Here is a 27,497-nt window from a genome sequence, read left to right on the forward strand (position 1 = left end):
GTCAGACACAAAGTCCGTTTCAGGCGCATCCTGCACATTTCCACTGATGGGGCATGCGCAGTAAGCAACAGTTCCCTGCAGCTCCGTCTGCTTTTCAGGCGCAGTGTACACTTGCGACAATTTGCGTCTCAGTATGAGAGAAAGGGTGGAACACGGAGTTATGTAGGCGTGACTATGAATAATTTAGATACTATGGGAGTCTACCCGCAAAAACTACCTTAGTTGGATCAAGACGCAGGTGCAACACACTTCAAAAAAGGCAGAAAAAGTGAATTAGGTGGCGCAAGTAATTAGCTAGCAGTGAGAACTGGTCGCAGCTTGGTAGAGTATTACGAGTGGGACGCAACTGAGTTGCATTCTACTCGTAATACCCTACCACGCTGCGGCACACTCTCACTCCTGCTCTTTCATGTACGTCTTAAATGCACATTGCGTCCGACTCTAAATGAGGCCCCAAGGGCTTATCTTCAAAACGGCAAAAATGTCATAAACACGGGGCCAGTAGTTGACAAATTATCTTGGAAGCTGATAGAGTGTTCACTTACTAAGCTATAGCTTTTGAACTAAGCATGTCTCAGCAATTGGAGTGTCATTACTTTATTCAGTGACAAGAGTCCTACACAAATCTTATTATAATAACTGACACTGTAGTATATCACTTTAAGTCAGTATTTCACTAGAAAATATCATACTATTTTTGCTGATTAACTATATATTGGGAACTAAGTACCAAGTTTGAAGGCAGAAGTTTGATACATAAAAAGTAGACCGACTGCCGCCTTTGCCTTCTCCTCTCAATACAGAGAAGGAAACTGCAGAGAGCTCACAGCATAAAGCTATTCTCAGGAATGCCAGTAACAATCCAGCTGCTGTACTGTAGTCATGTATCAAGATAACACACTGAGAGCAGGAAATGCTGACCTAGTGTTTTCTCGTGGGTAATTAAACAGAGTTAAAGAAAGAAAAAAGCAGACCCTATTTTATACTGGAGAGGCACCAATGGGTTCCTGTGAATGATCTAAATGGCTATGTTGTTAACACATTAAAAAAAACATTCATATATATTCTTATTTCATATTGAATTATTTAAGCACAATCAGACTCAGATCTCCAGAAATATTGTAAACATTTATCAATTAATTTTAGCAATGCCTATGTTAAGATACTTTTGTTTTAAGAACTAAGAACTATACAGATTTCAAATAACCTTGGGCCTGATTCATTAAGGATCTTAACTTAAGAAACTTCTTATTTCAGTCTCCTGGACAAAACCATGGTACAATGCAAGGGGTGCAAACTAGTATTCTGTTTTGCACATAAGTTAAATACTGACTGTTTTTTCATGTAGCACACAAATATCAACTTTAAATTTCAGTGTACAAATAAGCTATCAAGTATTTGTGTGCTACATGAAAAAACAGTCAGTATTTAACTTATGTGCAAAACACTGAAAGACTGAAATAAGAAGTTTCTTAAGTTAAGATCCTTAATGAATCAGGCCCCTTGTGCAGAAACTTGAACAACAGATGACAATGATTAGGTAAAAAGCTAGCCATTCATTTAAATGTATGCACACATACATATATCTACACTTTGTATGGACCGAGACAAAAATATAGCAAAGATTTACTGTTTTTCTAAAAGAACTGTATTGATCCTGTCACTGAGTACCACAATTTGCCTGGTATAACCCACAATCCTCTTGAATGAATAATATGAAGACAAGACTTGTAGTCACTTAAATTCATTTATTTCCCAAACTCAGCTATGGTGTCTGTAATGTTCCCATGTAAACATTGGCTGCTCTTCCATAGTATAACTTGAAACACCCAGAAGTCAGTTCTCTAGAGGTATAGCTTAAAAGCTCAGGTGGTTCCATTTCCAGCAGTTCCAAAAAAGGAAGAAGGTCATATAGGAAGCCCTCGCATGTAAGAGTAGCGATGTCTATATGAGACGCTTTGATAGTCAATATTATTTTGTTGTCACAGAAAAATATGTAAATTGATGATATGGTCAGGGTATTATTAGTGTCTGTTCTTTTTCAATATAAGATTACAGCTAAAGAGCTCAAGATAGCTGACTTCCCTAGGCAAAAGTTGCACTTTAAAGGGAAAAATACATCTAGATCTTCCTGTTGATTACAATAAAAGCAATGCCATGACTACAAGAGTCATGTAAAAGTCTTCATTCAAAGTGGATAAACAAAACTGTCAAATATTTTGGTGGCATGCAATAACTTTCTTTTAGTCTGTGGGCGTCATTGTTGCTACTGTAGAAAGGCATAGCTAACAACAATAAAATAACTTTTACGGAAGAAGATGGACATAATGTTGAACTGATAAATGAAACAAATTGTGCATATGTACTAGTTAAAATGATCAAATTTATATACATGAATATAAGACACAGCAGTTTTGTGGAATCTGGTTTTGCGTGCTAATTAGGAAATAGCTACACACTTCCCTTAAAAAGTTGGGTTGGTTGTATATCACAAGAATATTTAATTTGTGTGAACTTAATATTGTAATGAAAATTCTAGGTCTAAGTGTTCACATTTCTTTTAAGTCTGTGTGTCACCTGATTCACAAGCACTAAGGCTAGATTATAACCTCACCTTAAAGACAAAGTAGAGTTGTCTTTACCATGTCTTGACCATGACATCATGGTGTAATGGGCAAAAATAGACAACTGTCATTAGTCTGATAGAAAATAGGTGCTGTGGATGTGGTGGTCAGTCTGCTGAATAGCTCTGGACAAATAATTATTAAATATAAATATTAAATACATCTGAACAAGCAGCCATGTAGACAGCAAAAATAGGCATTTACAGCACGGGGGCCCCCACTTTCATTTACAGTTAAAAATTACCTAAAGACAGCCTATCTTTGCTGTCTATGGAGTAAACTGTTAACTTGCAAAATATAGAATAATTCAAGAGACCAGCAGCTTAATTGTCGCAATTTTTCCTGTCATCCTTCATGTTTTCTTGTCAATCGTCCATCACATCAATCCACGTTGGTCAAGTAGCATGAGGGTTAGAAGAAGATGGTATGCTTTGTATACAGGATGTTATGTGACTTCCACAACCATCATTTGATGTCTGTTGCTATGCAAATAAACACGACTACAAACCATCCACATATACAATCTAGATAAGAACTGCAGTAAAAGTACTTTCACATTGTATGGTCACCACAGCTACACACCTTCCATTCTATGAGGTACACTGCAGGATTTCTCCTTCCTTGCTGCGCTTGGTGAATGTTTAACACTGTCACTATGATGCCTTATTACAAAAATTATGGTTCAGGTTCACTGAATATGTAAGCTGAGGAAGATAATGTCTTACTGCTAGACTGCAACCTTTCTGACACTGTCTTACCCTTGACCTAAGTGCTTTCCTTTGGCTTTCGCTTTATCTTACTTCTTAAATTTATGAGCACAATAAGTGAATGTTAGATCTTTCTGATTACAGGTCCAGTTTAGGACTTTGTGGAGCCCTGGGAAAAGATCACCAAACCTATACTGGACAAGTAGTTTGCAAGTGAATCTTAAATCCTAGCATGTTTTCAAAACACAGCAGTACAACACAAAAAAACCTATTATAAGCATCTTATGTTTCCACTAGTGCAAACTGTAGCTGTACGAAGTGATTCTTTCATGCTTAGAATCTGGGTCAAGCAACTCATACAATCATTTGTTTGACAAAGGAGACTACCCCCTTTTAAATGAATGGTCTCTTCTCTTCTAAAATACCAGGAGACGGAGACAGATGCACTTTTGCAGCCTTCCCTATCTGCGCTCCATTACTAGAAAAGTCTAATCATGGATCCCTTTATTAAAAGAGCCTTCTCTTCCAATGACCTATATTATAAATCTTGGTGAAACAAGATTGTGCAAATCTGTACAAAAGTTACAAATCCACAGTTTATATCGTTCACAGAATACTTTGCCTGAATGTGCTTGCTCAAACTACAAATACACACATAATGTCCTATGGATTTTTGACTTTTGTCCTATGGGCAGATAAATAAAGCTTTTTTTATATCCATAACTTTGCAGGAAGGCAATTTTCATCTACTTTATTAAACTGTCTGAGAAGCAGAGGTTTAACTATGGGGAAACAAGCACCCTGCCTGCCGAATACAGCGTACAACCTCTATTACTATTTTACTAAGCACCCTCTAGACCAGTGATGGCTAACCTGTGACACTCCAGGTGTTGTGAAACTACAAGCCCCAGCATGCTTTGTCAGCTATCAGCTAGTTATCTACTGGCAAAGCATGCTGGAGCTTGTAGTTTCACAACACCTGGAGTGTCACAGGTTAGCCATCACTGCTCTAGACTGTAAGCTCTCAGGAGCAAGGAACTCTCTATCCTTTGTCTCCATCTGCACCTCTTTTGTCAACCTAGCCTGTTCTCTTTTTAGGTGTGACTATATTTTGTATAATTTGTAATTAACTGACTGTCCTGAATTGCAGAGCTTTGTGGCATCTTACAAATAAACAATAATGATTATGATGATGACTTAATGGTATACATTCTAGCATGTATGTACTTTATGGAGTCTTTCATTAAAAGACGCTCACCACATCTCCATCAATTTATCTAGGATTGTACACATTCAGTGTGCTCTACTAAGACCACTATTTCAATTGTATTAAAATTAAATGAAAAAAAATGCACCACAGCTTTAGAAAACATCCAAGATACTGTACAAATCTGTTGGGTCTTCCTAATATAGGTTGTCTAAACTTACCTCTGTCTGGTAGTCTTCTAGAGCATGGCTGTCTCAGTCTTGCCATGAGAAGCCCTCCGGTTCAGATGGCACATTTTAAGAAGAAAATGTCCCAACAAAAAAACAAAAAAGCAATGGGACCGAGAAGATAAATAATTCACAAACCCAGAGGCTCCTAAAGGTAAGACTTTGACAGGCTTACTCCATAAGAGAAACAGACAATCTTTTGTTGTATGTGAAACACAAAACATGTTAATTACACAAATTCATATAAATTGTAATGCTAAATGCAATAACCATATAGTTCATAGAAATCAAATGCATGCATGTCTACACCACCATCACCCACATCACAAATCAGATAGCACCTATACCTGCCAACAAAACAGTAATCTACAAAATTGTTCATTGTGTTACCATTCATTTTATAATCAAAGGAAATTTTCACTTCCAACATGCGAGTGGCAGATGATTAGCATTGTATTTGATTAGTAAGCTTTCTTAGATTGTTAGAGATTTATGTAAGGCATGCTTTTCTCTTACCTTAACATGACTAAATGGATGAGAACGGTATTATGAGCAACCAGTTAGTATGTTAATTAGATGGTTAGTTCATTGGTTAGTTTACCTCTGCATGTACAAAATTAAGCTGTATGCGGTGACATGTAAGAATGTACAAGTGTAACTGTAAATATGCAATGTATCTTTTCAGAATCCTGTTGTATATCTATATTTGCCGTTCTGTTAATTAACAATATATGCATGTTTAGCTCCAGTTCCCTACAGCATCTGAAGCTTGTGGTTAAAACAATGTTGAAGTATAAAAGCCTGTATTTGACAGCAACCATACGGTGATCCAGACATGGATTAACCCATCAGCTGCTAGGCAGATCTGCTGTCAATGAATCTTGCTTTGCAGATAGTCAGCAAACCTATAGGTTTGTCCAAGCTGTTCACCCGTCACAGGGAAGACTACAACGGAACAAATGTGTTTATAAAATTCTGTGCACAAATGTTTGGGTTAATTGTGATATGTAAATAAATGTTTCCAGGAGAGAGAGAAGGAGGGGGTAGGGGGAAGCTACAACAGAGCTATGTCTCAATGTAATTTATAGATGGAGTGTAGGGTTGGAAATAATTAAAATTTTACCTTTGCCAAGTTATTCCCAATGTATCCTCACTGGCACTGGGGTATAAATGCCTGCCGTTTTGATTCATGGTCCAGTCACAAATCCTCAGCTGTCAATTGAAACCTAGCAGTCAGATATGGATCCAGCAGTACCGCAGTTTTTAGTATTTAAACATGCAATGGCATAAAACCTTGTGTAAACTTACTCTTTGTTCACAATGTTATAAGTCTCTCCTGTATATATATATATATATATATATATATATATATATATATATATATATAGAGTCAGAATTTCATGGCTCATTCTCTCTTGTTATAATGGAGCAGTACATAAAAGTACAGTGTATATCCTTTTGCTTCCACGTGTGGCAGACAGCTTGCCCGTGTAAAGTGCTTGTCTGAAACACCATATGTGCCTGCTTTGTTGCTAACTTTTACTAGCTCACAGCAATTTGCTAGCTTCGGAACTAGTTGATGCAATCATGCAGTGGATGCCAATTTTTATGATAATCAAAACTGCATGAAGGACCTACTTGAATATGGGGGCTGCAAAATTGTGGAAGTCTACTGATATACACATGACCACTATGTAGTGTACTGTGTTCAAAACAAGAACTGGTGGAATGTTTTTTTTTTCCATGAAAGTTAATTGCTGCAATAAATTTACTCTTTTTGATGGCATACAAGATGTAAGGCAGCAATTTCAGCACATACCTATTAGCCATTGTTAAACTTAGCTGTGATAAAAAGAAATTGTTAATGACCAACCATAAAAAAAGAATTTAAAAGGAAAGGGAGGGTGCAAAACAGTTGCTGAGGGCAGATCATCTGGTCAGCGTCTGGTCTGTGGCATGCAGATGAAATAAAACAGCACCATAGATGACATGCAATTTTATCAGTCAAAATGAAAACAATAAGGTTTACAAAAGTTTAAACTAAAAAAAAAAAAAAAGACACCTACACAGACTAGCCATGGTCACCTATAAAAATGTGCAGTTTCTACTAACACTGTTGTTTTTGATATACATTGTTAAATACGACCCAATATTTATGTGTAAGCATGACAAAACGAAACTGATGATGGCAGCAATTTTTACAGATTCATTATTAATTGCCGTTTGTGATATATGTTGGGCAGTCATATCCTTACAGCACACACTTATAGATTGACTATGACTTTTTACAATGTTACTTTTATCTAGCTACCGATTCAACAACACAAAATGACAGAGGCTATATAACTCACAACGTATTGATGCATATGAAGTCAAGTCGAATTTGTTTTATCGTTTTAGTTCTCACTCAACTAGTTAAATTTAGTGTGCTGATTATTAAAATATTAAAACAAACATACAAATGACGCCAGTTAGAGATGGCTACACTTTAGATCAGCTCTGTGCCCTACCTCACATAGCATGACATATAAAACAATCAAATTTATAATGATATTGGGTAATTGCAAGGTGGTGCCAAGGCGGCACAAGGAGGGAGGGATCTTGGCTTTGATGCCACTAACCTGGCCCCAGGATAGGCAGGAGGTATGATATTATAAATGATGAAGGACAAGTATGCTCAACAGCTGACTGTCTTACGATTTCTACAATGACTAGTTCATCTTTCTTGTTTCCACCTGCTACTGTATCTTCTCTTTACAAACATACCACACCACCGGTAGCTGCACAAAAATTCCAGTCACCAATCACTGCTTTATTACTGGTGGCCACCAGCAATTGTTCTTCCAATACCTTAGGTATAAATTGTTCTCCAGACCGCTTAAATTGTAATCTCATCTGGACATGTCACGGTATAAAATGCATTTGTATCAGGAGCCCTTAATTGTACAGTGCAGTGTAATATGTTGGTGCTATGTGATATGCATAAGAGCATCTCTGAATGTACAGCACATCAAACCTGGAAGTGAATGGGCTATTCAGAAGACCACACTCTGGAAGTGAATGGGCTATTCAGAACACCACACTCCTGTAAGCTAAGAACAGGAAACTGAGGCTACAATGGGTACAGGCTCAACAAAACTGGGCAGTTAAAGATTGGAAAAATGTTGCCTGGTCTGATGAAGCTTAATATCTGTTGCAAAATGCAGATGGAATGGTCAGAATTTGGCATAAACAACCTGAATCCGTGGATCCATCCTGCCTTGTGTCAGTGGTGCAGACTGTTGGTATAATGGTGTGGGGAATGTTTTCTTGGAACAAATTAGTCAACTAAATAACAATTGTGCTTTGCTTACATGTTTTTTTGGCACACATTAGGCCTGCTAATACCAACTGAGCATCATTTAAATGCAATTGCCAACGTGAGAATTCGGGCTGACCATGTGTATCACTTTATTGCCAATGTCTACCCATCTTCTAATGGCTACACCCAGCAGGATAACATGCCATGTCACAAAGCACACATCATCTTAAGCTGGTTCTACAAACATGACAATGAGTTCAGTGTACTCCAATTGCCTCCACAGTTGCCAGACCTCCATTAGATTACTTTTAGGATATCGTGGAACAGGAAATTCATGAATGTACAGCCATTAATCTGCAGTAACTGTGTGCTGCAGTCATGTCAGCATGGACCAGAATTTCTAAGGAATGTTTCCAGCACCTTGATGAATACATGACACAGAGAATTTAGGCTAGTCTGGACAGAAAGAGGTTACCCAGTACAAGAAAGGTGTACCTAATAAAATCTACCTAGAAAAATTTATGCTGTTTTGAAGGCAAAAGGAGGTCACACCAAATATTGATCTGATTTAGATTTTACTTCTGAACATTCACTTTGCATTTTGTTAATTGATAAAAATAAACTATTAACACTTCTATTGTTGAAAGCATTCTTACTTTGCAGCATGTTTTCCACACCTTTGCCTTTTGCACAGTATTGTATATATATATAAATATATATATATATATATATATATATTTATACATACACACACTACCCACTTTATATGTAAGTTTTACAGCTCCCATGCCCCTTCAAGCTTCTTGAGAGAATTGCCTACACTCGCCTCACACAGTTCCTTACAGCAAACAACCTGTTCGATCCTTTTCAACCAGGTTTTCGCTCTCAAGACTCCACAGAGACTGCCCTGACCAAGGTTGTCAATGATTTAATCACAGCAAAAAGTAAAAGCCATTACTCTCTTCTAACTCTCCTGGATCTCTCTGCTGCATTTGACACTGTTGACCACTTTCTCCTCATACAAACGCTACAATCCCTAGGTCTTGAAGGCACTGTCCTATCCTGGTTCTCATCCTACCTATCTAATCACTCTTTCAGTGTTAATTTCTCTGGATCCACCTCTGCTCTGGTTCCTTTATCAGTTGGAGTACCACAAGGCTCAGTCCTAAGTCTTCTGCTATTCTCTATCTACACCACTTCTCTTGGAAAACGAATAAGCTCTTTTGGATTTCAGTATCATCTCTATGTGGATGATACACAAATCTATCTATCGTCTCCTGATCTTTCACCATCTGTGTTGTCTCGTGTTACTGACTGTCTTTCTGCCATTTCATCTTGGATGTCTTCTCGCCAACTGAAACTCAACCTTTCAAAAACTGAATTAATAATATTCCCAGCCAAAAATAGAAGCTTCCTGCCTGACATTTCTATTTCTGTTGATAACATGATCATAAATCCCACCCCGCAAGCTCACTGCCTAGGTGTAATCCTTGACTCACAACTATCATTTATTCCCCCACATCGACTCTATATCTAAATCATGTTACATACATCTAAAAAACATTTCAAGAATACGTACATATCTCACACAAGACACTGCAAAAACCTTAATTCATGCACTCATCATCTCCCGCTTCAACAATTGCAATTCCCTCCTTACTGGTCTTCCCAAAGTCAGACTTGAACCCTAACAATCCATTTTGCATGCAGCGGCAAGATTGATTTTCCTTGCAAACCGTTCTTCCTCTGCTGAGCCACTATGTTAGTCTCTACAATGGTTGCCTGTATTTCAACAAATCCAATATAAAATTCTTCTACTAACATACAAGGCGATTAACAAATTACGCCGACATACATCTCCTCACTTGTCTCAAAATATCTCCCAACTCGACACCTCCGTTCTGCACAAGATCTGCGTCTCTCTTCCACTCTCATCACATCCTCCCATTCCAGGTTACAGGACTTTTTCAGGCTGCACCCACTTTATGCCTCGCACAGTAATACTCTCCTCTAGTCTTGAAATCTTCACACGCTCTCTGAAAACCCACCTCTTCAGGCAAGCTTATGATATTCCTCCACCACCATCTTAAGTTACCCTATTACCACCCTCTACACAGCTAACACAAGACAACAACCCTCTGACCAACATTGCTGTGTGACTGATCACACAGCCCACTCAATACTTTTACGTTTGCATTCTAGCTGGTCCATTGTGCAATATGATGTAGCACATGCCCTTGTGTTTCAAACTCCCATTGTCCCATAGATTGTAAGCTTGCAAGCAGTGTTCTCTTACCTCTCTGTCTGTATGTATTACCCAGTATTGTTTTAATAATACTTGTTCCCAATTGCAAAATGCTATGGAATGCTGCTGCTGCTTCTGCTGATGATGATGATAAAGGTCAGAATAGTAAGAAATGGATATCCTTCCTACTTCCTCCTCTGTTCATGATAATGATTAAAGCTAACCATTGGTCTTGCCTTCATTATCATCATCACCATTTATTTATATATGGTGATGGGAGTTTTTATTTGTCTGCTTCTAAATCAGCACAGTAACAATTTACAAACAACAGAACTTAATTAACTTAATTGACTAGTGCATTTTTTATCTTTATTAATGATGTATTTTAGATATACTATGTACTTTGCATGGAATGTAAAGAAGTAGTTGAGTGTTAGGAGCAGGCTGTTGCCTTTGACCCATGTAGGCAAAAAATATTCCAATATTGCATAAAGAAGAAATAGTTTCCAATATCTTGAACCACGTGGCCTACTAAAAAAACTTGAAAGCTAGGAAAGAGGCTATATAGACTACCACAACCCATTACCTAAGCTGGCACCACTGGCATACTAGTGTAACAATCCAAGTCTTGGCAAAATAAAAAACCCTCATAGAAAACACATGACTACCTCCGTTAAGAGCTCCATGGCAAATGAACTCTTAGCAGTGGTGGAGTAATATTTCCTTAGTCGTGGAGTACTATTTATAGATCAGGGTGAGGTAAATTATCTGGTTATAAATATAAGTGCATTGTTGCTAAGATCTCATTTGGCCTGTATACAGTTGCTTTATTGGACTAGAGAAAGACAAGATAGTCTTTAGATGAAAAGATGCTCTATGTACTAGAACAATTACCTTTACTTAATCTGTACCCAAGAGAAGTAACTGTAAGGGCTGTTTATTGGTGACTGACAGGTGAAGATATTTAACTGATGTGCACTGATCTCACCATGCTTACACAGAATTATTACAGTGAAACTTTGAGCCATTGAAGTCTAAGAACCAATCTATTCATACAATGTCACAAGTAGAGAGTTCATAAAAACCTTTGAGCAAGATCATACATAGGGAAATCAATGGATGTCTCAAAGACTTACACTACAAGAGCCCAGTTCCGTAATGTGTCACAATAAAATTATTATAATCTTACCTTAAGTCCTTTAGTGTTGCTGTCTCCAAATGGGTAAACTCTTATTTCAAAAGTTAAATATGTGTCTCCAGAGCATGTGTATAAGAGTTCTGCAAACTGTCAGGCAGTCCAAATGATAAATTTAACACAGCGTGTCACTGGTGTTCCTCTAGATTCCCATATGTGTTATAGCCAATGTTCAACTCTCTTTCTCGGTTTATTCTGGTGTTTCTATCTGATTGTCGGGCGATCCTCCTGTTCCAGTGGAATGATATCCCCTTTCTGTATTCAACATGTGGTGCGTTCCGGCATACAATGTCAAAATGGTCATGGTATTGTGCCCTTCTGCGTTCCTACACATTTATCCTTGAGAAAGGCTGAGATAGCTGAAATGTTCTGGGTCATTACCATACACCATGGTTATACACCATACCATTTTTTTTCTGCTACTTCCACTCATTCCCATCTAATTGCAGAAGCGCATTCCAGACTGGAACGCATAAGGGCAAGATATTTAGACTATTTTGTGCTTACACTGATCCAATAAAGCAACTATACACAGGGTGTAATGCTTGGTTTGATACATATTCTTATCTTAAGTGGGGCAGACACCTCCTAACTGCACAGCTCCACAATAGGCACATTCATTAGAGAAGGAAGTGAGCGCAGATCTGTCCATTAACAACGCTAGTCATGTGTCGTCTATGAGGGTTCTTACTGAAATGTACGCATTTTGTGAATGATGCAGAGTCGTACGTATCTTAATATAGGTGCGGAACTGCATAGTTTTAAATGGGTGTAATTTACACCTACACTTTTGGAATAAATTATGTCCAACTCTATATAAGGCCCAGTATGGTCAATCAAAAAGAACTATAAACCAGTTTTACATGATAGAAATTAAGATTTTTTTTGTGTGTGTTAAATTATGATAATTACAAGTCATAGTATTTTTATTTATTCCCACATTAAAAAAGATAGCCTTAGCAAATATAATTTTGAACTATTTAAACCTAGAAACTTTAAAGTTAGAATAACTCCAGCCATACGACAATATTTGTTGTAATGTGTCTAGGAAATTCAGCAGCAGGGCTTACCTGGCTGTATAGGTCACCCTAGTGTAGGATATGAACATCGCTTGATCTGTTCATACACTACCCTGGGACAATCTCTTATGCCAGGTAAGCCCTGCCACTACAGATTTCACAGCCGCATCAAGATAAATATTATGGTTTACTACCCCTTTTCTTTTGCAAATAAAATATTTCTAGGACCTTGTATAAATAATCATTCCAATAACAGAAAACTAGCCCATGATTAACTATAATAAATATGCTATAAGTAGTATATTAATATCTGGTATTATACCCAATGAATAGTAGCTCCTAGGAGCATCAGATGAAATAAGATATTTTAGTTTGCTATGCTTAAGCCTTTGGAACCTTGCATACAGTATAGGGGATTGCTGACTCCCATACAGTACATTGTAATACAGACAGGAAATTGGAACCTACAGTAAAAACTGTCCATTGGTCAAGCTTAATGATTCTCTTCTCTTATAAGAGGTAAAATATATTTTCCCCAAGCTATGTTTATTTTATCTGTGTCCCCTTGGTCTATACAAATGCTTTGGACAGCTCCCTGCAATTTAAAAATCTGTAGCCAAAATGTCACAATGAGGTTCACATTTGGGCTAATGGTCTAATGGTCTAAAGTTAACCCTGTTCATTATCACATAGACCTTCAAAATGGCACATTTTATTGTGCCAATATCCTCACAACATCATCATGAATTGCACAAAGCAAAATCATGTCCATGAAAATAATCATAATCTTCCCCCAAATCTTCAGTTTTTCTGTTTGTTATCCCATTGTGATGTAAAGCACAAAGGAAAAACTAAGGAAATACATTGTTTTAACAATGAGGACCATGGATACAATATAACACCAGATGGAAACTTTGTTTTAAATAAAATCAAATGATTGTTTTTAAACATTGGTAGATTAAAAAAAAATATACATAGTAAAATATATAAGTAAGATATTATAATACCGTGTGTTATTTTAGTGATGTGAGCTAATCTCTTCAAAATGAAACATTTGCATAAAGTCATTTGAACTTCCTTTAAATGTGTTTCCTTTCTATCTTACATATGTGTAAGGTGACCTCTTATCCATTTTCGTACCACCATGGCAGTCACGTGTGGTTGGTATTACGTCAAACTGTAATTTCCGATAAGAGACACAATAAGAGCTTCCCTAGTGTGGATGGGTTGTTTCCTGGCTATGTAGGGAACTTCTATTGCAGAGCTCATTTGGGCTTTACTCTGCAGCCTTCAGCTGTCCTCTTAAACAGATTGAAAAAAAGTGTTTTAGTGATCGATCTATTTTGCATTCATCATGACAAAACAGCACAAGGGAATGAGGGAGGTTTCCAGCCAGCAGTACAACAGAACAACCAAAGGATGCACCTGGAAAACAAGGCTTCTCTAGAAGACATTTATTGTTCTGTGATAACTATAATGCCGTTTGGAATTGTTTTCCAATATGAAAATACAGGTTAGACATGAAAGACATAATAGGCCAAGGGCAGCACTAATCAGAACAAGTTTAATCTAATTGACGTGAAGGGTAAAGGAGAAAACAAGCTCCAGTGCAAAATATTGTTTGGGACCTCCATAAAAAGATTAAGCAAAATCAAAAACACTGGTCCTAAGGATTAGTAGGAAAAATGTGGAGGTGCAGTAGAAAATGATCACTGTGACCTTCTATTGTCAGAAATCAGGGTCCAGGTGCATCAATACAGCTAACATATATTTATTTATGCACAGTTCCCTGTGAAGATAGAACAAACTGTAAAAAAGACCTGGCTATTCAATAATGGACATCAATTATTATTTATATAAACTTATATCTTGAATGCAGCAACACATGCTAAAATTAAATAAAGCTTACACCCAAACTCTCTCACTAAGAAAATTTGGAAAGCTACAAAGTCTGTCTACACTCTTAAATAGTTTGTGTATCCCAATTCTAGACCAGTATGGATTACAATATCAATACCTCTCTGACAGTTTGCTGGCCAACATAAAGTACTTTTCTAACAAAACATAAACATGAGTAATTCTGCAATGGAGTATAACAGGATATGTTTACTTTGAAAATACAAACAAGAATCAAGCTCATTTTAACAAGAGCACATTTTTCAAATAGTCCTTCATAAACTATAGAAAGAAGCAACATTGTGTCAGAATGATTGTTTTATAATAGCATATAAATCACTTGTTTACAATACAATGTGCATAGTAATTGTGATGACGTTGTTTAAAATGAAATTGTGATATTTTAGATACTTGAAATCAAAGCAAGCACGTGGCAGCCCTGTATGTCCTTAAGGCACTGAAACACTGTCTATGGGATAAATAAACAAAGATTTATGCTGTACAGTTTAGTGGGAAAGGAATACCTATTTATATGCAGGCCATTTAGTGTGGAGATAAATGTTCTAGAATATATTCATAGAAACTGTTGCATTTACATCCCAAAACTAATTTTTTTAACCTGCAATTACAGGAACAGCAACATCTGACCTCGAGTAAATACCCATAAGCTTCTAGTCACACACTGTCTAGGACTGTACTGCATTCAGTCCATTTTTATTTCTCTAAACTCCTGTCTAGGCTTGGAGTGCTTAAAAAATGTGCGCAAGTGTGCCTACTTGTCTGTCATGGGCATTTAAAGGTTCATGCCCACTTCACTGCCTTTGGAAACAGCTCCGTAAAAATCAATCTGTGCCTAAATCTGTATGTTCCAGATGCTCTGAAAAATGTGCATGGTGAGGACAGTATATCTGCCAGAAGTCCAACCTACTACCTCTTTAGCAGTCCTCCTTTAGTAATTTACATGTTTTCATTCTTCTCCTAAATTACTGTTAGATATAGACCCATTTATGTCTTAAATTAACCCATGAGGAACCTTGGAGTTGCCTGAATTACATGTGTCACTTTTTTGCTTTTAAAGGGTTTTGGGTACATTGGTCAAAAAACATGCTTTCCTGGAATTGAAAGTGCAAAATGCATCTCATTATAAGTATATGGATGAGACTCAATATTTGGGACCTCAGAAGTGGTGGAGAACTTAAGTCCTTTTGCGGGGATGAACCGGCCGTGTCCCGCCCTCCCCCGTCCCACCACCACCAAACAAAGCAGAGACCGCCCTTTACATTCGCCTTTTCAATTATTCCTCTCAGTTAAATCATCCTGACCTGAAAAATGAACTATTGTTTTGGCACGCCGCTGCAAACGTTAGTGCCCTTAGCAAGACCTAAGTTCAATTTCCCTAACATCATTTCAGTTGATAGCAGTACCGTACCCACGCAGATACCGCCATCTTAGACTGCAAATCCATGTACTTCCCTGTATACCCAGGAGCACTTGTGCACAACATCACAAAAAGCATTCCTGTAATTTAGCGTTTGCAAACTGTCTTTATTGGGAGACATTCTGGACATGAAATAGCCTATTCTGCTGAAATACAAACAATTTTGAGAGACGCTTTTAACTTTATTCTCTTTCCTCCATTTCACACCTTTCCCCAGTTAACTTTTTTCTTCCTGTCCCCTGTTATTGAAATTTTTCCTGAATGTATAAACTCGCAAACATTTTAGAAACTTATAGTTGCAGATAATGGAGATAACACAGTGGCTGTAGGGAAGCTTTTGTTTCTATGTCTTCATGTCTGTAAATCTAATGAAAAACATAGTAAGAAAACTTTAAGAGTTTAAAATAGCTGAAAAGCAAATATATGCACAATGGGCCTGATTCATTTTTGGACGTAAGCCCCGTTGTGTGTCGTATCTTGCGTGAAATTGTTCTGCAAATGTTCAGAAATGGACCTTATGCCAGTGAACGCATGCAATGCATGTCCAAACGCAAATGACACTTCCGACAGCCTACACGGCGGAGGGAAGGGGCGTATGCACGTAGGCAATGTATAGTAAGGGCAGAGAGGTGTGTGTCTTTAGCTGTATTACTTGCACCAGCTGTAGGGCAGGTGTATATACCGACTGAGAGTGGTGACTGGTGCATGTGTGCCAGAACATGCTTCTGTAAGCACGATAAGCTGTAAAAATGCATTTTATGTACAGTACGCATTTATGTAATCTATTTCATTAAAATTTTCATAAATGCATTTTTATTAATGATTATAGTATTGAATTGTTCATGTATTTAATATTTTTTCCCATGCGTTCTGATAGGACTATATTGCATATATGCATTGTGAGTATCCTGAAATGTGTTCTGTCTGTCTGCATTTGGCAAGTAACATATAGCCAGAGCGTACTTATACCCATATTCAAATGGAAATGTTTCTTGAGATCTGCTTGTACTTGAATACTGTTGTACGTGCGTGCAATTTACGCTAAAAAAAACACATATTGCTTTTATATTGAGTTCTAAGATGGATCAGGCCCTACATGTCTATCTTTCAATCCATCTTCCAAGATGTCCTTTCATTGGATCATACTGATGTATTTAAAGATATGGGGCTAGATTTACTAAGCTGCGGGTTTGAAAAAGTGGGGATGTTGCCTATAGCAACCAATCAGATTCTAGCTGTCATTTTGTAGAAAGTACTAAATAAATGAAAGCTAGAATCTGATTGGTTGCTATACGCAACATCCCCACTTTTTCAAACCCGCAGCTTAGTAAATCTAGCCCATGGTGTCGTTGTACTGTTGTAAATGTATTTGGGCAATTTCTATTTGGAATATAACTGACTGCAGCAATTGTTAAACACTACAATTTTTATTTTATATGTCACATTCACTTATATGTTCATTGATGAAGCCTCTTGATTGGGAGTCCTAGGTTTTACTGTACACATCAGTCATCAGAATTACAATACTGTTTCAAGGAGTCAAAAACAGTAAAGGAGATGATTCCATGTAGTGTGATTTTGTGTAATTGCTCCAGATAATATTGTGACACTTTGTGTCATTGGGGGTACAGACTGAAATGCGCATGATGGGATATAGAAAAAACATAATTTTAAAGTCCTGTCTCAATACTGCTCGTCTGATTCTCATTTATGTCTTAAGTAACTATGAGAGGACATCATGACTTTCTTTCCTATGGTACAGTTAAATGATTTTTTTATTTTCTTACATAAAGTGCGTCTGTAAAATTGAAAAGACGTTCAACTTAAAGGCTGAGGACATGTAAAATTGGAGTTCTTTGGGTAGAAAAAGGCTCTGCGGTCCCCCTGTTTAACAGGGAACACCCCAATAATTTAGCTCTCTCCACCCTTTTAATCCGTTTAAAAATCTCTGTTTGTTTAAAAAAAACAAAAAAACACAAAACTTGTATTTTTTTGTGGTTGTGACCCCGTAACTGTATCAAGTTCAAAGACTGCCACCTACCTGACTGATGATCACCACAGTAAAACAGGTGTAGTGGTTTACTGTAAAAGTTCTCTCTCTGGCCATAGTAGTTTTAAAGTGACTGGGAGGGAAAATACCCAGGGGCCCACATTTCATCTACAATCAGGGAGTCTGGTGGACAGAACCAAGGGAACACTGAATCTTTAATATTAACCACCATAACTCTTTGATTCAAATCTGCATGTGGCTCATAGAGTACATACCAATGAATCTTCACTTAACGTTTTGAAAGTAATTAGAAGTAACTCTCAAGGAGAGGTGGGCACAGGATCAAAATTTGTCAGGGTCTCTTCTCTAAGATCTTATGTCTGGTTCATCGCCAACATGGAAAAAAATCACTTCACTACTATGAGACAAAGAAGACAAATTCCATCAGGTTTGGGCCTCCTGGCTCTATTCCTAGGGTCCCACACTTTTTCTCCCTCCAAATAATCTCCCCCTTACATAATCTAATATAACATTGGGCCTATTGACTCCCTAAATGCGATTATACAGTCCTGGCAGCGTCCCCTCCTATAGGAGAAGATGCTCCTTCTAGCTCATCTCACTCGACGACCATTTCCTCCACCCTCCCCTACACCCCTTCCATGTCCATAACCTTACCCTCCCCTTCCCTGTTTATTATTATTACCTTGTTTTACAGTAATACATATTTCTATTATAGAAAGTGACATTGGTGGATACTTGTATTTTGAATGTTTCAGCCAAGTTTTGTATTTCTTTCTGTATGTGTCACTTATGCTTGCATATAATAAAAATTTTGTGTTAAAAAAAAAAATTGTCAGGGGGCCCATAATTCTTACCAACCATTGGTTATTATTTTGTATCCTGACCAACTGCTGGTTATTATTGGCTGTTCTGAAAGCATAGTTGAATGCAACATATAAAATATACCAGATAGATTATTACTCTATTTTTCATTACATAATAAACTCCAACAATACAAATTATTGGTGAAGCTTGATAGCACAGTGAATTGAGTATTGGGAAAGCAAACTGGTGTCCTGATTCAGTATTTGTTACAGGACATATACCAGATTGAAACTAGAAACCAGATGTGAATACTAGTATAAATTTAAATGTACTGTTACTCCAAGCCTACACAGCAGATTAAGAAAAAACAAATATTTTACGGGAATGCTTGTTTGTGTATATTCAGTTACTAATGTATGTGCTATGAGCAAGACAGACTGCATAGGGGATAATGTGTCTCTACTGTAAATGATAAGATTAGAGGTCATTGAAAGATTAGGTGTCCGAAAAACAGAGGGAATAGCTCTTACAGGTACCCTACAATAACCCATAATCCAAATGTATTGTACTTAGGTTGAATTCATGACATCACAAAGCATAAATTATAACTGATGAACCAAATAACAACTTTTTAAAAGTCTAAAATTTACAGCATTTTCTACTTTAATAATTATTGTTTGTCCAGATCTGTAATAATTATTGTGTCATTCAACAACTGGAATATAAACTCTAGTATATGAAATTGCCAGCATAGATTGATGCTGTTTATTTTTCAGAAATCCCAGCATTATTTCCAAGAATTAGCTGTTCTTCTTGTTTCTAAACAATATATTCTCTATTAAAACTCTATTTAAACTTTACATTTCTATTTTAAACAGAATGTAAGTCATATTCCTAAATGTGTTGTTACTAGCATAGGATGCTAAGATTCTACAGTCCAGCTATACTGGCATGAGATCATCTAAACTAAAACAGTACACAATACTCAGAGTTATTGTGAGGGGTCCTATATGGAGAATCTATTTAACAGTCTTTGTCTTTTGGGCAATTTAATTTATGTAGGATGCAGTCAATTTTTATTATTTTCTATTTAAAAAAAGCTCACTTGAATGTGCCTGACAATATTTCTCATTTCCCATGGGCATAAATCTTTTTAATACTTTCGCACCACCATCTTTCTTGATGTTTAGAATGCACCTGTAACAGTACTTCTTCCAGAAGGGTCAATGTGTATTAAAAGGGGTTGTGGGCTGTCTAAAAGGCTTTACCAATGCTAAAATCGTCCTCTGCTTAATTTAGAATTTCTCTAAGCTAATATAAAATGATTGATTGTATACATTTCATGTACCACTTGGTTCTCGCTTTCATTCATCATGGGATGTTTTAAATGAAATGCATTTAGAACCTGCCACCATCAGAGAGGAATCTTTTAAATCTTTGGAAAGCAGAGCAAGGACACGGTAAATCAATCTCACTTTAGTCATGCCGCACAGGGCAAGCTTTACACTGATAAAGTAATTAAATCAGGTTTTCTTTTCTCTCTCTATTCCTCTTTATTTTATAGGGAACAAATATCCATTCATTAGAATTCTTTCTTTGATATATTTCAGGATGGAGTTTTAAACATATCAAAATTACAGAAAGACAGAGAAGCATTTTTTTTTAATCAGCATCATATTTTTAAACTCAACCTAAATATTCTTCCTAATCAAGCAAAAATAATCAAATAAAAAAAGTGACCTGCAAAGCAATACATACAGCCCCAAACTATGATATTTATGTACATACAGAGGCATGTTCTACTGAAGTTGAAGTTATGGCCTTTATTTGAAAGTGTTATTATCAATACACGGCTGATTATTCAGCCTTGCATAGGTTATAAGGCCTGACAAAAATATAATAGTAATATTTTACTATAAAATAACTGAGTGATTAATATATTCAATTATAACACTTTTCAAGCCAGTGACTATTTAAAACTACTATGGTGTGACATGCAGTATTTGAGTGTTTATACAAGGCCTGAAAACTTGCCTGTATTGATACATTTTCTACTATTGTTACAATACAATGTTTTATTAGCTAATCTACCTAAAGGATATCACTTACACTCCAACTGTCTACTGCTCTTATCAGTGGCTTCCAGAGTAAAGCCTATATCTCTGATTTATAAATGCATTACACTGATGTTTTGGGCTATTACATTCAATTACAATAATTGTTTAATGTGGGTCTAAGTATAGACCGAGGTTAGAATTTATTAGTGAGGACAGGCAAAGACTGACAAAAATATAAAGAAAAAACGTATTGCTAATCATTTGACACAGAAAAAACTTAAACTACAATACATACTATGAAGCTCAAAATACAGTCTAGAACAGAGGTTTCCAAACTGTGCGCCTAGGCTCCTTGGGGTGCCTCGGCGATCTCACGGGGTGCCTTGGCCAGGGCCGGTGGTAAGCAAGGCGGGGGGCTACTTGGTAATTATTTTGGCTTAGGGGTGTCTTGAAAAAATTATGGAAACACTAAGGGTGCCTTGAACTGTAAAAGTTCGGGATCTACTGGTCTAGAACCTGATTTCAAAACTAAAAAACTGATTTGTTACTACTAGAATACATTACTTAAATATGCATCATCTTAAAAAGCAAGTGTCTATACACAATATAAAAGACGTCTATGAGTTTACACAACTTCCAGTTTAATTTCTGATTTCTGTACAAGTAAAAACTAGTTTATTGTGAAATAAAATACAGAAAACTAAAATGTACTAGCTTCAAAATCATGCAACGACCATGCTCTGTTATTAGAATTAGGTGCCTTATAGCCCTGTAGTACTCAGCCACTTGTCCGATGCTATAAGACTAGTGTAGTATAAGTGGCTGTATACACAACAGAAAGCAGTAGATGATGCAAGTCACATTACCCCATGCCAGCCTTGCAGTGCTGTGACCATGGTGAAGTAGTGCATTGAATTTAAAGAAAAATGCTTGTGCGCATAAGGCCTTGGTGTATGAAACTACAAAGACTTCTATAAACTATGTTAATAAATTGTTGGATTACATAAAAAAATCACCAAGAAAATCATCTTGTTACTGTTGCTAATAAGATTGCACTGCTAAGGTTTACAAGGGGAAATGTGCACTCGGTTAAATGTTGAGCTAAAGTTGCTGCTTCATCCTTCTCTTTATTAAGTATACCATTAGCATACAGTGCAGAAATATCTACTATGTTAAATGAGTGCCCTAAGTGCAATTGATATTAGTGTTGCAAGATTTATGCTGAATCCCAATAACTGTATTGATCCTGGTGAAAATTAGACTTCTCTAAGGTCATGACTCAGTTCTTCACTACATTTTAGATTAAAGTAACATTTTTGTAGTCCCAGCAATTACATTAGGGTGGGGAAAATACTGATCTGCTATGATGTAGCTAGATGTTAAGTATAAAATAGTTTACACAACATCACATAGAATCACCTAACAATTCTCACAATGGCTGCTTTGTGGCTGTATCATTGCCCAGACATATTAAGACAGCTTTTTGTTTTGTCTTTCTTTAGAGAGTTGATCTTTGACTTTTAGGGGTAAATGCATCAAGTTGAGATTTTTTTTCGGTGAGTTTGAAAAGTGGAGATGTTGCCTATAGCAACCAATCAGATTCTAACAAGGTGATTTATTGGCCATCAACAAAACAGCAACTTGCATTTAGTGACATTTTCAAGGTAGAGAAAATGTCTTCCTGGTAAACAAGTTGCATGACAGTGTCAAAAACAAAACAAGTATGTACACCAAAGTCTGCAGAACTTGTCATTTGTAAGGGCATTCTTTGATGGGGAAAGGAATGTAAATAGCAGAAAAACGACAAACAAATGACATGATTATCATTGTTATTCCATTACAACACGTATGTACTGTCTAACTATATGAGCTCTTTCAAAACAGCACTTAAGATTACATTAGATGACTGGGTGATTTTCATTTTTTAAATCCAAATAGGAATTTAGTTGCCTAATAAATGTTACATGACATTGAATACTATCCTTGTCTTTCACCATACTGACCCTTATATTCCCTTGCTCATGTAATTGTTTAGCAGGGCCGTGCATGAGGAAGCACAGTGATCATGTCGGTATGAGATTTTCACTAAGTTTTTCTTTTCTCTTACTGGTTTTCAGAACTTTGTGGAGAAGAGTTCCCTGGTAAGATATGCTATACCTCTATATGGTTTTCAATAATATATATATATATATATATATATATATATATATATATATATATATATATATATATACATATACATACACACACATTATATATAATATATATATATATATATATATATATATATATATATTGGCCTTACAGCGCAGGGGTCATGAGTTCAATTCCTGACCATGGCCTTATCTGTGAGGAGTTTGTATGTTCTCCCCGTGTTTGCATGTGTTTCCTCCCACACTCCAAAAACATACTGGTAGTTTAGTTGGCCGCTAACAAATTGAACCTAGTCTGTGTGTCTGTCTGTCTCTGGTCTGTGTGTGTGTATGTTAGGGAATTTAGACTGTAAGTCCCAATGGGGCAGGGACTGATGTGAGTGAGGTCTCTGTACAGCGCTGTGGAATTAGTGGCGCTATATAAATAAATGGTAATAATAATAATAATATAATCAGCATACTCTATTTCCAAGCATCATTCAGTCAAGCTTTCTTACAGTTTAAAGTTTATAAGCATTACATAAAACAATTTAAAACTATTCATCTGGGGTAGTTCACAAATGATTCCACCTCGTAGGATTTCAGATATATTACAAAATAGATTGTGACCATTCTGTTTAATATAATAAAACAATGCCTTCAGCCTAAAGTTTTCTCAGTATTTACCATAAACAAGACAAACCAAAAATTCATGTCATAAACATGTGTGTTGTACTGTATGACCTAACAGGAAAGACAATTCTACGATAATGGGTTTTTGTTATAGCACACGCTGCAGTTAGCGGAGCAGTATATTTATTGATTCAAGTCAGTTATAAACTTAAAAAGTGAAAATGTGCAGTAATCCATAACAACCAATTAGGTATTTGCTTTCATGGTCTAGCTTTCACTAGTTGGATCAAAGCTAATTGCCGATTGGTTGCTCTGGGTTATTGCACATTTAGACTTTGTTAGTAAATAATCCAGTGATTTATGATGGGCTATCACAGAAATATGAAAGCATGCAGGGTGTAAATTCTGATTGATTCTCCCGGGCAACAGAGCTGTTCTGCTAACAAGGAATTTTAAGGCCGTATATAGTTTACCTATATCTGCAACACATGGAATTATGTATTTGGTGTTTCCTTCTCACTGTCTATTTTATAGAGTATAAGAAAAGATTGCACATCTGCACACTGGCTTTGTTTTGAGCAACAGAGAGTAATTGTAAACAATGTTCATTTAACGCAAATTACAATAATTGTGGTGTTATCTGTGTTCACAGACAATATAACTGCCTTATAATGCCAAGTAAGTTAATATTTCCCAGGATGCTTTAATTGTTTTATGAAAACTGTGTCCTGCAATGCAAATTAATTTACAGCAATGCGTCAAAAAATCTGTTAGGGAAATGAAGTAGAAAGTCCATGGTGTGATCCGAATCTGCACTGCAAAATCACTGGCTTTCTGCCTAAAGTTTAGGACTTTGTAATTCTAATATGGGCTAATTTGCTGCACCCCATTAAAACATTATAGGCCTGATTCAAGTCCGAACGCAACTTGCACACAAGTTTAGTTTGATAAAAGAACATAGAACTTGAGCATAGTTCCGACCATATTCAAATCCAAGTGTATCTCAAGATACGTTTCCATTTGAATCTGGATGTAAGTACGCTCTGCCTACACAGTACTGGCCATAAAAAATATTTGATTATGAAATAAAATAACTTATCAGCATAGTCATTTATATAAATATTACATTTCAATTTTTTTTACATTAATAACATAAATAAAGAGGTTTTCATTGCGTACTGTACATACAATGCTAGTTTACCTGCATACAGATGTTCTGTGCAATCTAGTGGCACGCATACAAGTACTTTTAAATCAAAGGCTATGTCATGACAGCCATCTTTATCACTATCAGCTGCCCTTTAGTGGGTGCAAATGATATGACTGAAAACAACTCTCAAGAAGCTCCGGACTTGAAACAGCCGCATCTGCATCAGAACGCCCTTACTGTACATAGCCTACGATAACGCCCCCCCCCCCTTTCCCCCTTCCACCTCTCAAGCCATAGGCAGTCATATGGACATATGCATCCAACATGAACAGCACGCAAATGTGTCCATTGGCGTAAGGTCCATTTCTGAGCATGAGCAGAGCTATTTCACGCACGATATGCTACGCAAATGGATGTACGTCCGAACATGAATCAGGCCCATTGTGACTCTCATATTAGTAACATTTTCCACGCCACTCATACATTTCAGTTACAATCTGGAGAACTACTGGGAAAGGGGGTTGTGTTGTGTCCGAACATGAATCAGGCCACTTATTACCAATGCTTACATCCAGTGATAGGGGTAAAATAAATACAGTTAGATGTGATTTTAATAGTTTAGAAACTGGACACAAATATGGCAGCTCATTAAACTCAGAAAAATTTCCCTTTTTAAAAGAAAATATCCCAAATGCTAATATGTTGCATGTTCACGGTTTTATTTCATCCAAATATTGTTTTCTACTTTTTGGGTTTCTTTACACAGTATCCTAACAAGTACTGATGTAATCATAGGTAGTGACGTCCTAAAGGCCGCTCAGTAAAATATTAGAGCAAAACTTTAATGAACACGCATCTATTCCACGCCATCACCGCCCCACGCTCCAAGAACAGTATCTTCTACCCCTGACCTGTATTGCGTGAAACTATTTTTAGTGCTTTGTCTATGACAGGTAAAAAGAGGCCCTCTACTTTCTATATTTTCTCCATGTATTTACTCATCTTAACACTGCTTATGTGTTGTAATGCGTTTCATCCACCTCTGCGTGAAACTGGATTTTTTTTTGTACATATGTTTTAGACATTCTTTTACTGGGGAAAACTAGGAACAGTTTCTCTGTGCCCTTTGCTGACATTTCCCATCAAGTAAGGTTGCTAGGTCTCTTAAGGGAGACTTTTTGTGACACCCATATTTTCAATTAAAGGTGTTGAGAGTTGGCGTGCCCAGTCATGATCAGAGAACAGCGGGTTCCTTTATTAATCCAAACTATGAGTGGCAGCATGCAGGCTTTAATAACACTCTTCCCAAGCATCTCAGAATCATTACACCTGATGTTAAAGCAGCCCACCTGTTGCTGGTGTAGAAAGGCTGGATCTCTTGGGCTTAGTCCCACATATCGGTTAGCTTGCGATGTGCCAGAGGCTGTGTAGGCTGCGAAGAGAGGAAAAGGAGACAATGAAAACATAACTAGGCCCAGGATATTTACAACAGCAAAAAGTAGAATCTCTGCAACCAGCGAAGTATCCTACAATTTTCTAGACGTACTACACATATTGACTGTACAGTCAGAATGTATGTTTAACAGCATTACTCATCTCAACCGTCATAACGAACAAAGTAAATAAATTGCAATCTGGTGAGCTCTCTTTTAAGCAGGAAACATTTTATCATAGGGAGCCTGCTGCTGGTAGGTGGCATCCCATCTGGACCTAATAAACCTAACACAGTACGGTATGCCTTAGCTAGTTAGTAGAGCCAATGTGAAATCTGTGTGTACCTGCTTTCTACAAAAAGTACAACTTATAGAGAGCTGACTCAACCAACAACTGTGGTTCTCGGACATGTAAATATCTACAGCAATTAATGTCATATTCAAGAAGGATATTACAACCAAATCCACAATATAATGGTTTATCTCAGTGAACATATAATTGTGTTTCACATAAAGTAGCCATGGTGGGATAAGGTAAAGGTAAAATGTATCCCCTTACTGTATATTAGAACTCGGAAATGGTTTTTAATATAAAATGGAAATGGATTAGAAAGAATTACTTATTTTTGAGTGTTGTTAAAACTGGGGTAGGGACTGGCATGGGGTCTTCCCTTCAGGACCCCTCTGAAAATAACCCCTGAATGGAAGTATGTTCTAAATGTTGCTACTCTGAGTTGCAATGTGTCTTGTGATATCCATACCGGGCCTCATTTAGAGTCAGACACAATTTACAATGAAATAGTAAGTGTAAACTGCATCCCATGATTTACACAGTATTTTAAATGGCAGGGATTTTTAGATCCCTGCAACTTAGAATACTGTGCAAATTGCACAAACACACCTCTCTACCTGCGTTATGGCCGACGTGCTAGTGTATCACGCACAGAGCCCTGTAAAGAAGATAATTAAATAAAAAAAAAAATGTAAAAAATAAATACAAATTGTTCTTCCCCCTAAACAGCACAAGGGTTGGATATGCTGTTTGGGAGGGGGTGCACACCTTCTTTTTTTTTTACATTTACATTTTTTTTTTACTTAGTTTTTTAATACATCAAGGTCTCTTGCGCCAGCTGAAAGCACCTGCAAAAGATACGTCTCCTAGAGACCTATCTGTGGTTGCATTCAACTCATAATAGCATGCAAAGAGCATGAACACACCTTTACATTGCTAGGCTCACCTACTACATTCCCCTGTTCCACTCACTTAGTGCAGAAAGGTACAAAAGTGAGATCCGTCTCAGTCGGAGTGCAAACTGAGATGGATCTTTGTCCAAAAGTTCTCTTTGCGCTGATCAGAAGGACTCGCGTCTGACTCTACATCAGACCCATGATGTACAATATCATTCTTTATAATACAA

The 27,497-nt window shown here is 36.9% G+C and overlaps 1 protein-coding gene and 1 long non-coding RNA gene across 9 annotated transcripts in view; one reads left to right on the forward strand and one right to left on the reverse strand.

The window, feature by feature from the left end:
- Window positions 1–27,497, forward strand: part of LOC142152777 (uncharacterized) — a 100,634-nt gene that overhangs the window by 45,570 nt on the left and 27,567 nt on the right. The gene's annotated exons all lie outside the window — the stretch shown is intronic.
- Window positions 1–27,497, reverse strand: part of NFIB (nuclear factor I B) — a 350,292-nt gene that overhangs the window by 15,400 nt on the left and 307,395 nt on the right. For 7 of the 8 annotated variants that reach the window (XM_075209724.1, XM_075209697.1, XM_075209715.1 and 4 more), the window contains 2 exons: window positions 25,996–26,078; window positions 5,889–5,977 (listed from right to left, as the gene is read on the reverse strand). In XM_075209724.1, the coding sequence (XP_075065825.1) occupies window positions 5,889–5,977; window positions 25,996–26,078 (172 nt within the window). The remainder of the gene's footprint in view (window positions 1–5,888; window positions 5,978–25,995; window positions 26,079–27,497) is intronic. The other variant, XM_075209758.1, reaches the window with a different exon arrangement.

Source organism: Mixophyes fleayi, chromosome 1 (assembly GCF_038048845.1).
Source record: "Mixophyes fleayi isolate aMixFle1 chromosome 1, aMixFle1.hap1, whole genome shotgun sequence".
Lineage (NCBI taxonomy): Eukaryota > Metazoa > Chordata > Amphibia > Anura > Limnodynastidae > Mixophyes > Mixophyes fleayi.